Raw genomic sequence first — 12,212 nt, forward strand, 5'->3', positions numbered from 1 at the left:
CTAGACTTCCTTGTTCTTCTCAGCCTTTGGCTTAGCTGCCCTCTCCTTTTTGTCCTCATGATGTATCTTGAGGACTTGGGCTTTTCCAATGTACTCTGGGAGGAGAAAAAGACCATGGGCAGGAGAGGAGGAGCTGCCTCTTCTCCTGGTACACGGACAGAACAGGTGGAAAATCATGGCCACCTTCAGCCCTCTACTGTTCTGGGGTCCTGGGAACAAGCTGATTTCCTTCTCTGCAACTCAGTGCCCTTCTTCATTTTCATCCAGGTCATTAACAATGAAATGTCTATTCCTGGCCAGATGTTTCTCAGGCAACTAGGACTCTGTCTACTGCCAATGTGCCTTCTCTCCTCTATACCTTATTTCCCTCCCCCCATTAACCACACTGGTCTAAGGCACCAGGGTGACTGCGGGGGCCTCCTCCCTCAGCTTCCTCGTCCCTTTTGTCCCCTCCCATCCCACACGCCACACAGTGCACCTCCAGTGCACCCAAGGCCTCGTCGTATAGCACCCACCTCTCTTTCCCCACAGGCTGGCTGGCCCCAGTTCACCTGTATTAAGTCACCTCTTATTATCATCCCAACCCACAGGGTCCTAGCCACTCTTGCCTGTTGGGAGCTCTGCTTGTCTGCTCTTCTTGGACACACCCAGGGCTAGGACCTCCCTTGTGATTCTGCTGAGTGCCCTTCCCTCCCACCAGGTCCACCTGCCTCACTTTCCCTACAGCCCCTCAGGGGTTTTCTGGGTGATCCTCTGTCGCTTCCTGTTAGTTCCTTGATACAGACACTTGTCTTAATCCTTCCCAAAGCTCAGCAGACAACAGGTACTCAGTAAGCATTTGTTGAATGAATGAATGAATGAATGAATGAGTGAGTGAATGGGTGAATGGACCAGCTTCCTCAGTTGGGAACCTATCCCTAAGTTGCCTTGAATCCCCTGAGGGACCCAGCTGGACTGGGCCCCAGTGAGCCTCAGAATGGTCCAGGCACAGGAGCTTACCTGGTTTTTCACTTTTCGGGGCAGGTGGTATCTTGGTCTTCTTTTGGGAAAGACTATAATCAGATACAAAAGAGAGGCTTATGACATCAGGCTTGCTCATAACTAGGGGGTGGCAGGGTGGTACAAGTATGGTCAGTTGCCCTCTCCAGGGAAAGGTGAGGGGTCACCTCAGGCTACTGGGAACCAAAGCCCTTCTGTCCTTGTGAGGGATCGTGACTGATACAGCTTTTCCCCATAGCTCCTTGCTTGTCCCTTATGCTCCCCTGTCAGGCAGGGGAGAGCCTTTCATCTGCATGGAGAAGACAGGGCCCCTGCTTCTGGGACAGGGTCACAGGTAAGTGTGAATTATATTCTAGCTTGTATGAAGTTTTACATGGCCTAGTCCTTCCTACAACTCTGAGAGGGGGTTTTGGAGAGAGGGTGAAATGGAGGCTGGTACACAGGGGCTTATCCAAGGTGATGATGATAACTGCCTTGATCACTAGGACCTCTCTCATGGCTGGCCTCTCTAGGAAGAAGAGACAGTCAAGACTACATCTTCCAAAGCCTAATTCACACTGGGTGGTGTTGGTAGCTCACACCTGTAATCCTAGCTACTTGAGAAGCTGAGATCTGATGATTGCTGTTCAAAGATAGCCAGGCAGACAAATCTGAGGGGCTCAAATTAACCAGCAAAAATGCCACAAATGGGATGTGCCTCAAGTGGTAAGCAACAGTCATAAGAAAAAAGAAAGGCAAGCAAGCTGAGCCCTAAGAGCTCAAGCCCCAGTAACTGACAAAAGCACAAAAAATCACAAAAACCTTAAGACACTTTCCCTACTCCTGTGTGTGCCCTCCAAACCCATACCTCTCTAGTCACATCAAACTTTGCATTGCTTATAGGATGTTCATTCCTGATATCCTTCTTGTTGTTACCTGGAGAATTCCCACTTCCTGGCCTTTTTTTATCTTCTCATTTGCTTATAAAAACCTTATTAGTTGCCAGGAGTTGTGGCTTGTGCCTGTAATCCTACCTACTCAAGAAGTTGAAATCTAAGGACCACGGTTCAAAGCCAGCCTGGGCAGGAAAATCCATAAGACTCTTATCTGCAATTAATCACCAAAAAGTAAGAAATGGAACTGTGGCTCAAGTGGTAGAGCACTAGCCTTGAGAGCAAAAGTTAAGGGACAGTGACCAAGTCCTGAATTCAAGCTCTAGAACTGGCACAAATAAACAAATAAAAATATACTACCACCAACAAAAAAGAGTCACTCCCCCGTCCTCCACCTACTTTATCAGTTTCCCAAACTCTGACAGAAATATTGGGTGATTTGTTAGGAATACAGATCCCCAGTTTTACCTGCATATTGGTGTATTCGTTTTGAGCCTAGGGCCTTGTGCATACTCAGATTACATTGTATCTGCTGAGCAATTAACCAGTCAGTTCACTGAGTGAGCCTCAGGTTTCTCATCTATAAGATGGAGTTAGGCCGGGCACCGGTGGCTCACGCCTGTAATCCTAGCTACTCAGGAGGCTGAGATCTGAGGATCGAGGTTCAAAGCCAGCTTGGGCAGGAAAGTCCGTGAGACTCTTATCTCCAATAAAAACCACTAGAAAAGTGGTGCTGTGGCTCAAGCGGTAGCGCGCTCACCTTGAGCTGAAGAGCGCAGGGAGCCTAGAGTTCAAGCCCCATGACCAACATCAACAAAAAAGATGGAGTTAGTACTGCCTCAGTGGGGCTATTAATCTACAAATATGTAAGCTGCCCAGCAGGGTCAGGCAAGTGTAGTAGTAAGCTATCAGTTAGCACTGCTCTCTTGGAATTTTACCTGCCTCAAAGGCCTTTCACAGAATCAATCTGCTTCCACTTTAGCCATCTGTGGCACGCATAAAGTCCTTTAGTTTGCCTAGCTTGTGCTAGATGCTCCCTCCTACCTGTGTCCATACACCAAGAACTTGTGGCAAGCTAGATGAACACATTCAGCCCTGACTTGCGACCCTACTAAGACCCTACTCACCAGCAGGCAGGGGTCTAGTCTGGCAGTATGGGCCTTCAGGCAGCACACCTAGACCTGGGGTGGTGGGTCTCTGGAGAGATCAGGAGACAGTCCTGGGCCACTTGCTCCATCCAGGACAGCCTTTGTCAGCCCAGCCCAGCCCAGCTCAGACTAGCACCTCCTTCTCTAGGTCCTGAGGGCTTTCACCTGAGGATAGATGTTTGACCCTGGGAGAATGGTCCTGGGAACAGAAAGGCAGGTGAGAGGTACAGAGCTCACCTGTAGGATGCCTGCAGGTTTTCCTGAGGCTCTTGAACTTCTTGGAGCTGATTTAGGAGCCTTTCTTCCGGAATGGACGTTAGGGGTTGAGGGAACTGTTGAGCTACTGCAGTTTGTAGGAGCCCCAGAGCAATGTCTTTTTCTGGAAGCACAGCACAGAATCCTTAGACTCTACCCACTTCCTGACCCTAGATGAGACGAGTCTAAACAGGGCCTCCACATCTCCCCAAACCAGCTCAAGGGCAACTCTATTTATCCCACATTCTGCCCACAGGTCCACTCAGGAGAATCCCAGAGTGTTCCTGGTCTCTGAAGAGAGCACACAGCCCTTCCACACCCTTCCCACCACACAAGAACATGTGCACCTTATTCTGACCTCATCCTGCCCACTGCAGCCCCTGGCTGCCTTTGGAAAAGCTTTCTTTTTCATTCCTCCTTATCCTTTTCTCCTCCCTCCCCTTCTCTCTTCTTTTCTTCCCTTCCCCTTCCTCCTCCTGTCCATTCTCTCAACAAAAGAAACCTCTCTTCCAGCCTCCCTCCAGCTTCCAGCCCTCATCATTACTCATTCCCTCATTGCTACACTCTCCATCCACTGTCTATTGTGTGTCTGTGTGTATTGGTGTATTTTTTTTGTCAGTCGTGGGGCTTGAATGTATTGGTGTATTCTTATGCACACACCTAGGGCCTCCCATTTGTACTTGTGTGCATGTGTGTGTGTATGTGTGTGTGTGTATTTGTGTATAATTCCCACAGTAGCAGCAGAAGAGGGACTGTGTCTTCTAGGTACAGTCATTCTCTTTCTCCTTTCCCAATGCCTAGTCCTGGCGCCCACATCAAGGAGGGGTTTCCTCCAAGAAGGAGGGCCATAGAAATTCTTCAGTAGGATTGAGGTAGGAGAGAACAGTGAAGTTGTCCAGTGGGACAAAAGACATCCAAAATGGGGAAGGAGGAAGGTCCTGGTGTAAAAGCCAAGAAACATCTGAGTCCTTGAGAACTAGAAAACAAGAGCCGGATCTTGGCAGCCTCCACTTGGGGAAGGAGCCATGCAGTGTCCTTACCCTTCGAGGGAGCGTAAAGCAGCCAGAACTGAATGGCACTTAGAGAGTCTGTCTGCAGAATCTGACACAGAAGCTCCAGGATCTGTGGGCAGGAGGACATAGGGAGTCAATGTGATCATGACATACTCCTGCCAGGACTGCAGACACCAAGGTTTATGGACACTAAGGGCTCATCCCTGAAAGTGAGCTCCCTGAGCCACATGCTTCGCTCAACTGGTCCTGTATGGGGCCTTGCATTGTATGGAGGGCTTTTTCCCACAACAGTGCTACTGGAAGTCTAGACTCCCTTTTAGACAGGTAATGAATCTGAGCCCTTGAATGAGGAAGACCCCCCAAGCAGGATTAAGGCTCAGATATGAGGCACATGGACTCCTTACTTTTGGAGCCTACTTGGGCTGGTTGTATCCCCAAAGCCTCTCACTGGAAGGGCAAAGTCAGAGCAAGCCAGTTACCTCCTCAGAGACTCATTGTCTCCCATGCCTAAGTGTTTGGGTTATGTATTTGGGGTCATCCTCAGGCTTCCCCACCTGGAACTCCAAAGGTCTAGAGATATTGGCAAAGAGATAGGGGACTCCCAGAGGGTAGCCTGGGGGCTGGGGTGGGCTAGTTTTGCAAGTTGCCCAGTATAAGGCTCCATCCTGCAGAGCAGTGGGTATTCTCAATTTCTGGCTGTCTCCTCAGCCTTTAGCTTCTTTCCTACTTCCGGGTTCCATTTCCCCTGCAGCCTCCAATTGGGCAGCATCTGGAAATGATCCTGTTTTATCTTGAATGGCCTGTAGAGGCTTCTGAGGCCAGGTTGCTGCTGTTGGCTGTGCCTATAGTAGGCTGGAAGGACTGGAATTGAAGCCCACGTTGGAAGGTAGAACCCCTGGAGTCCTAGAAAAATGTGGTTCCTTCAGCATTGAGCAGTCATTCTTCTTGGGGCCTGGAGGAGCCTGTTAGACCCCAGCAGGCCTGGGTAGAGTGAGAACTCTACCTTAGGAACTTATCCTTGGTAGAATTGGAACTGGGTTGGGCCTCTCCCCAGCACCTGTTTGGGTGCTAACCCTCACCCTCAACACCCACCCACCCTGGTGTGCCCCTGTGACCTTGTCTATTCTCAGCGTCCTACTTACCTGCCCTGGGCCCCCTCCCCATAGGACCTGAGAACCTAATTCCAGGCGTGGTGAGACCATCCTACAGTGGAGAAAGTATTGGTTCTAGTCCCAGCTATGTTGCTCCTTGTCACCTGGGTGTGACCTGCATCACACAGTTCCGTAGGGCAGGTTTTCAATCTCGTCATCAATGAGATGGAGCTCCTGGACCCTAACTGCTTTATCCACCTCACTGGACCTTTCCCTACTCCACCGGAATGAGCTCTTGATGGGGACACTCAAGAGTGGAGGAGGTGGGGTTCGTACTCTGATGAAACATTGGCAAAGGTAGGAAAACAGGCTGGGACTGGCCTGGGAGGCTGTAGGGTGCAGTCTGAGAGCTCACCAGGCAAAATCTTCATTTCTGAGCATCTCAATCCTCCATCATGTTCCCTGATTAACATCAGATGCTTTAGCTGGGATGGGCCTCCATGGTAAGGTGCTTACACTCAGTTTGGACAGATCATGGAATTAAAGCCCATTGAGGAAGGACTTACATAGAAAGGGACCAATGGACACAGGGTCCTTTAGAGGCAGAGGGGACTGGTGCCTAGGCTGCTGACTCTCAGGCCAGGATCTTCCTATCTTACAGTCTCAGGTCCCAGTGCACCTGGAAGGATGCTAGCTGGGAGAGCTAGGAGCCAAGAGGATAGTGATTACTACAGCCTCTGAACCCAGACTGGGTCTTACCAGTAGTTCCTGGTCACGCAGGACAGAGGCCTGGAGTACATCATTGTTCAAAAGATGGCTCCGCTGGCCCTGGTGGAAACTGCGGCGCTGGAGATTGTGAGCGGAAGCGGGAATGAGTCGACCAGTCTCAGCCGAGTACTTTGCTCCATGCGCCCTCAGAGGAGGCTCTTGTTTCTGTTGGGATAAAAGTGGTACAGACTCCAGGAGCCAGTGGAAGGAAAGGGAGAAGGCAAAAGAGAGAAGATGAAGAGAAAGCTGAGTCATATCCATCAGTTTTGTCCCTGCTTCTACTTGTCTTTTATCACCCAACTCGGCATCTCAGTGTTGAATGTGGATGAATGTCTTCGGGTGTCTTGAGCTTTTCTGCTGTGGCTCCACTTGGGCTATCAGACATATATGATTGACAGATAACAAATAGGTAGGTAGGTAGACAAAGATAGATAGGGCTGGGAAGGTGGCTTAGTGGTAGAGTGCTTGCCTTGCATGCATGAGGCCCTGAGTTCAATTCCTCAGCACCACATAAGCAGAGAAAGCCAGAAGTGGCGCTGTGGCTCAAGTGGTAGAGTGCTAGCCTTGAGCTGAAGAGCTGAGGTCCAGAGTTCAGTCCCCATGACTGACCAAAAAAAAAAAAAAAAGATAGATAGATAGATGGATAGATTGATTGATTGATTGATCAAACTGGAGTTTGAACTCAGAGCCTTGAATTTGCTTAGCTTTCTCTGGGCTGGAACTCTACCACTTGACCCATGCCTCCAGCCTTGCTTCTTGTCAATTATTTTGGAGATGGAGTCTCATGTATTTTTCTGCACAGGCTGACTTCAAACCTCAACTCTCTAGGTCTCGGCTTCCTGAGTAACTAGGATGACAAGCATGAGCCATCGGCAATCAGCTTGCTATCAGAGATCTAAAAACATTACCCTGTGCCAAGGGCCCACTGTCTAACCTTCATTCCTAGTGCTGCCCTCATGTCTATCTCTCACTGCTTGACATTCTTTCTTTTCTCTAAGAAGCCAGGCTTCCTGCTATTCAATTCCAGTTAAGACTTGTAGTCGTTAACCTTACCTCCTTCCCTCTTTCTGAACCAGGGTTTGAACTTAGAGCGTCTTGCTTGCTAGGCAGGTGCTCTACCATTTTTTGGTTAGCTATTTTTAGATAGGACTTCGAATTTTTACCTGGGCCTGTCTTTAATTCTCCTACCTATAGCTTCCCATATAGCTGGGATTAAAGAGTACATTACCACTACAGCTGGCTTATTTGTTGAGATGGGTTGTTACTAAAAATTTTTTTGTCTAGCCTGACCTTGAATCTACTTCATTCTTACCTATCTCTACCTTGTGAGAAGCTGGGATTACAGGTATGAACCACTTCTCCTCCTTTGAAAGCTAAGAAATCCATAACTACCTAACTTAGCTAAGTCACTCAGAGCACTGAAGAGTGAAAGGAGGAATGAGAAGCCAGGGCTACTTCTCCACTCTGGTTGCCCAAGACTCCTTTGTTTTTGCACCTACCTCTTTGTTTTTCTGCTCAGTCTCCTTGGTGAACAGAGTCACCCGGGAAGCCAGATCCTTCAACTCCCTCTTCCAGGTCTCTGGGAGGAGAACGCAAGGTCCTGGGGGTCTTGCTCACCCTCCCTGTGGCACCAGGGTTGGGAGGGCAGGGAAGTCTCTAGGTCAAAAGAAATGCCCTTCTCCTTTCATGTCATCCTGCCCGAGTCTTGGGGGAAAGCAGGTAGGGTGTCTTGGAGGGAGAAAGATTAGGAATGGCATTGATGCTGGGGGTGCTGCTGTTCTGCCTATGGCATTTCTGGGAAATGGTGGAGAGCACTGGGCTTGTGTCTAGTTGGATGTGGTTTGATCACTTCCCCTTAGGCACCTGGGGCCAGGATTGCGATTCAAGAGATAAGGAGTCTGCTTGTAAGACCGTTCCCGACTCCCCCAGTCATTCCGCAGCCAGCCAGCCAGCCAAAACTTTCTGCCCTATACTGGCTTCCCCTCACTAGCTTGACTCTCCCATACCCCAGTAGCAGAGAGGCAGGACTTCCCAGGGCAGAGGCCTCTATTAGCCACCCAGCATCATGGCTCATGGTCTGACGGGCAGGTGCAAGTCACTATTACAACTGTATTCCTGTGTAGCTGTCAGTCATGTGGCTTGCCAAAAATCTGCTTGAATCCAAGCAAGGGCACTTTTCTAAGTGCTAGAACCTGGGGACAAGGTAGGAAGTAATACAGAGATGAAGCTGCCCTGGGACAGCCTAGGGGCCCACAATGTAAGACATGGTACTTTTTCCCTCAGGTATCTCACATGCAGCCCTTGGTGACCGGTGTGAGCCCTATAGAAAGGTGTTGGTCCCAGTACCTACCAGTAGAAAGCTGGGGATTCCGATTGGACTGTGGGTCTCCAATGGGGGCAGGGAATGCGGGCATCCCCATCAGATAGCTGGATAAGAGTGCAGACCGAGACAAGGGAACCAGAGAGAAATCGTCCTTGACGAAGCAGACAGGTTTCCCGGTGAGATCTGTGGAGGAGCAGAGTCTGTAAGGCAGAGAAGTAGTGAATCCCAGAAAAGGAGGCAGGGTAGGCAGGGAGAACTCTGGGTCCTTTTGTTCTAGGAAGCAGCAGCCCATGGATCACTGGAGCTGAAGAGGCTTCTACAAACTCCTAGAGCAGCAACCACCTTGTCCACAGGCACTGAGGATGAGTGGGAAAAAGACTGCTCCGGGTCAGCAGTAAGTTGAGCAGAGATGAGACAAAACCCTAGTCTCCTCTATAGCGCCTTAGAACCTTAGTCTTCAGGTCCTTCTGGCATCCTATGAGAGGGCAGGTGTAAGCATGCAGTGGCTGATGGCTTAAAGGGTCCAAGATGAGAGGGGCCTGGCTAGAGTCACAGGAGGAGAGACTGAACTGGACACTCTGGACAGAACTTTCTACTGTCTGTCATCCTGGAGGTGGTAGAAGCAGTTCCCACGTGAAGACCCCCTTTCACCCAGAGTATAGGCAATTTTGGTGTAGTCATTCAAAATTCATCTCATTAGGAACTCAACATGTCTGCTGTCTCCTTCCTGAAAACAGTCCTTTTTGTTCCATGACTCTCACTCTGTTGGCTCTCCTAGCTTACTGGTCTCTCTTTGTCTCCCCTGCTGATTTCTTTCAATCCTCTCAGGCTTTTAATCCAGGGGACCCAGGGCACAGCCCCCAAATTCTTCTTATGTCTCCATGATCTGCCCAGAAGCATCCATCTTTCCTCAAATACCTGTCATGTCTGTCCCTCCTCCTATCATCTTAGGACTAGCTTGCATTCCACCTCTCCCACTCCCAGGACTGGCTCTCTGGCTCCTTCCTCTCCGTGTTGGCCATTGGTAGCTTCCTCATCTCAGTCAGGGCACTGTGGTTCTCTAGTGACTCAGAATGAGCCATGACATCTCTGTGCCACCATGATCCGCTTCCAATCAGTCACCAGGTCCCCTGGGCTTTATGTTCAGTGTGACTCTGGACTAGGACCATGGGCTCTTCCACTGTTTCAATAACAGCCACCAGCAAGACAGAGGCCAGGGTGATCATGTTCAAATTTATCATAATTTATCACTTCTGTAGTCTCAACTTTTCAATGACTTGCTGAGGTGGCATAATGGTGACACCAGGGGCCTGATCTGACATCAAATCCTGTCTCCCTTTTGTCACTCTGCTCCAGCCATCATGAGCTCCTTTGGTGTCCCTTCAACACATCCAGGCCTTTCTATTTGCAGATCCTCTGCCTAGAACATCCTTGCCCCTGGTATCTACATGGTTTCTACCCTTGTTCAGACATCACATTACTGGCCAGGTCTTGTATGATCATTGTCTGAAATGCCAGTCATTCTCCCTCTGTAACCTAGACACCTGGCCTATCACACCCTTGCCTGCTGGATGTGACCTCCAGCCCCTCAGCAATTGTTCACTCTCCATAAGCACCTGCTGCATTAAGTGGATCAATGGCTCAGGGGCATGGCTTGACTCAGAAGGCAGAGCAGCACTCTGGGACTATTAATCCTTTATATAATTTATAAAGTAGGAGAATCAGGCAGAGAAGGAAATCCTTTAAGGTACCCTGATTACCCTTGGAGCCTGTGCTTTCCTTCTGTCCCCCAAGTCAATCTTAGTATAGTCACTTGGCAGCCTTGGGACCCTAGTCAGGCCCCATGTTCTCTGAGCCCTACCTGGAAATAGGCTGGAGTACACACTCCTTGGATCTTGAAGCCAGTTGGTGACACCCCCTATGGACCTCCCACCCCTCCCATCACCCCCAACTGGACCTTGTAGTCCTGGCCCTACCTTGGATGTGGGTCACACGTTGAGGGTGAGGATGGTGCCGGGAGAAGAAAGAATTGTGGCTGAGGTGGCCGAAGCGGTGGGTGCCAGGTGCCTGGGGCTTGGGGGACTTCAGTGTATCCCGGATCATCTCCAAATCCACAATGCCTGGGCTTACTTTTTCTTTCTGTGCCCCACCATCCCCGTGGCTCCGTGGTCCATGCCCCGATTTCCTCTCGGGCTTCAGTTCGGCCTTTGGACTGAAGGAGAGGATTTAAAGAAAGGCAGATGGAGTCTTTTCTGACAGCGATGCCCACCCAGACTCAAGCTTAATTCTTTATCCTAGAGCCCATTCCCAGATACTGAAATCCATCATTCTGGATTTCAAATTCCAACCAGTGACACCCAAGGCTCAGCTCCCCAACTCCTTTCCCATTGGTGCAATCCAGTCCTAGAGAGCCTCTGTCTTCCTGAGATGCCTTGGCAGAGAGCTAGGATCCATGTGTGAGAGCTCAGACGGATTCTCCCAAGACCTGTGTTTTCTCCCAGGGATCAAATCTAAAACCAGAAAGAGAAGCCTCAGACCCACCTAGTCCTCTACATATCTAAGATAGAGCAAAGGCCCTTATATGCACCCTCTAAGGGCACAAGGCTGGCCCCAGTAGGGGCTTCTCCCTAAGCCAAACTTTGGCAACCCTAAGAAGCCAGCTGCGGGCTATCACCCTCCCCCCCTGTGCCCTCAAAGCCCAAGGGTCAGAGCTGGAGCTCAGGCCAGATCAAGCCAGGCAAATCCTTTTCCCAGAAGGTCCCGCCCTGGGACGCAAAGCTGTGGGCTGCCACGCTTGTTTCAGGAAGCGTCAAGCTTTCTCTCGCTGAGCTTCCCTGGAGACCAGTTGTCTCAGGTTCCCTGCACCCTGAGGTTGCTGTGCCTTTGCCCCCAGAAGAAGAGGTGGAGGAGGTCAAGCCAGTATGGATCCAAACGTGGGCCACTGGGGGTCTGATGCAACCACCTGCCTGGTGGCTGTCTGCACTCCCTTCTCCTGGCGGCCCTGGTTGGAGGGACTCCCTCTGGAGGAGGATAGGTAGATTCTGGATATGTTAGGCAAGTTGTACTGCCCCTGGGCCCTGTGAGAACTTCGCTGATCAGGCCCCTGAGCTTCCTGTTCCATTCTGCGTTTGCCTTTAGGGAATCTGGGACTTAAAGAAACAAAGCAAATCTTCTCTGAAAGTGGCCGTTAGCTACCTCTTCTGTCCCCAACTAACAGGCATTTACCTGAAACTCCCCCCAACCCAGCCTGTGCTCCAGGCTCCTCCTAACCTCCCCTCCCATTTCTTATCCCTCCATACCCAGAGAGGGGCCCAGCCCACAGCCTGTGCTAACAGCCTGAGAAGCCATGGGGCCCTGGATGATGAGCTAGCATTTGAACTCAGATCTTCAGGTCAGGTGAGGAAAGGCTGCCTTCTTAAGCCTACTGCTTTCTTTCAAGGCCACCTTTGTCTCCCACCCCGGCCTCCAGCAGGTCAGTAAGTGGGACTTGGGCCTTACCTCATCAGTGAATGGTCAAGAGTCTTTGTCTCTGTAGGCATTGTAGAGTGACTAACAGGATGAAGACCAGCACACATGATGCTAGTGTTCGTGATGAGTAACAAGAACTCTTATGGATGGGTGGTAGAAGCAGACACTTCTAAGGAGAGAAAAAAGACAATATTAAAAATGAACCTTGGATGCTATATCACCCAGAAACTTCTGTCCCAGATATAAGAGAAAGTCTTGTAGATGTACAGAAGGGG

At 50.1% G+C, this 12,212-nt stretch overlaps 1 protein-coding gene across 1 annotated transcript; it reads right to left on the reverse strand.

Moving 5' to 3' along the window:
• Tbata (thymus, brain and testes associated) lies at positions 1-12,008 on the reverse strand. Its single transcript, XM_042696304.1, has 9 exons — positions 11,968-12,008; positions 10,446-10,681; positions 8,497-8,652; positions 7,646-7,725; positions 6,138-6,311; positions 4,315-4,396; positions 3,257-3,398; positions 1,000-1,052; positions 1-95 (listed from the first exon to the last, which is right to left on the reverse strand). The coding sequence occupies exons 1-9, from the start codon at positions 12,006-12,008 to the stop codon at positions 1-3; spliced, it is 1,059 nt and encodes a 352-aa protein (XP_042552238.1).
• Between the last annotated feature and the right edge of the window lie 204 nt (positions 12,009-12,212).

Source organism: Dipodomys spectabilis, unplaced genomic scaffold (assembly GCF_019054845.1).
Source record: "Dipodomys spectabilis isolate Male_0828 unplaced genomic scaffold, ASM1905484v1 ptg000207l, whole genome shotgun sequence".
Lineage (NCBI taxonomy): Eukaryota > Metazoa > Chordata > Mammalia > Rodentia > Heteromyidae > Dipodomys > Dipodomys spectabilis.

Bases quoted from the DNA above. Each gene is read 5' to 3' on its own strand.
- Tbata (XM_042696304.1), bottom strand. From the start codon at position 12,008: ATGCCTACAGAGACAAAGACTCTTGACCATTCACTGATGAG. The intron at 6,312-7,645 runs GTAGGTGCAAAA...TTATCCCAACAG, and splicing joins CTGAGCAGAAAAACAAAGAG to AAACAAGAGCCTCCTCTGAG. The intron at 4,397-6,137 runs GTAAGACCCAGT...TCCTGCCCACAG, and splicing joins TGCGTGACCAGGAACTACTG to ATCCTGGAGCTTCTGTGTCA.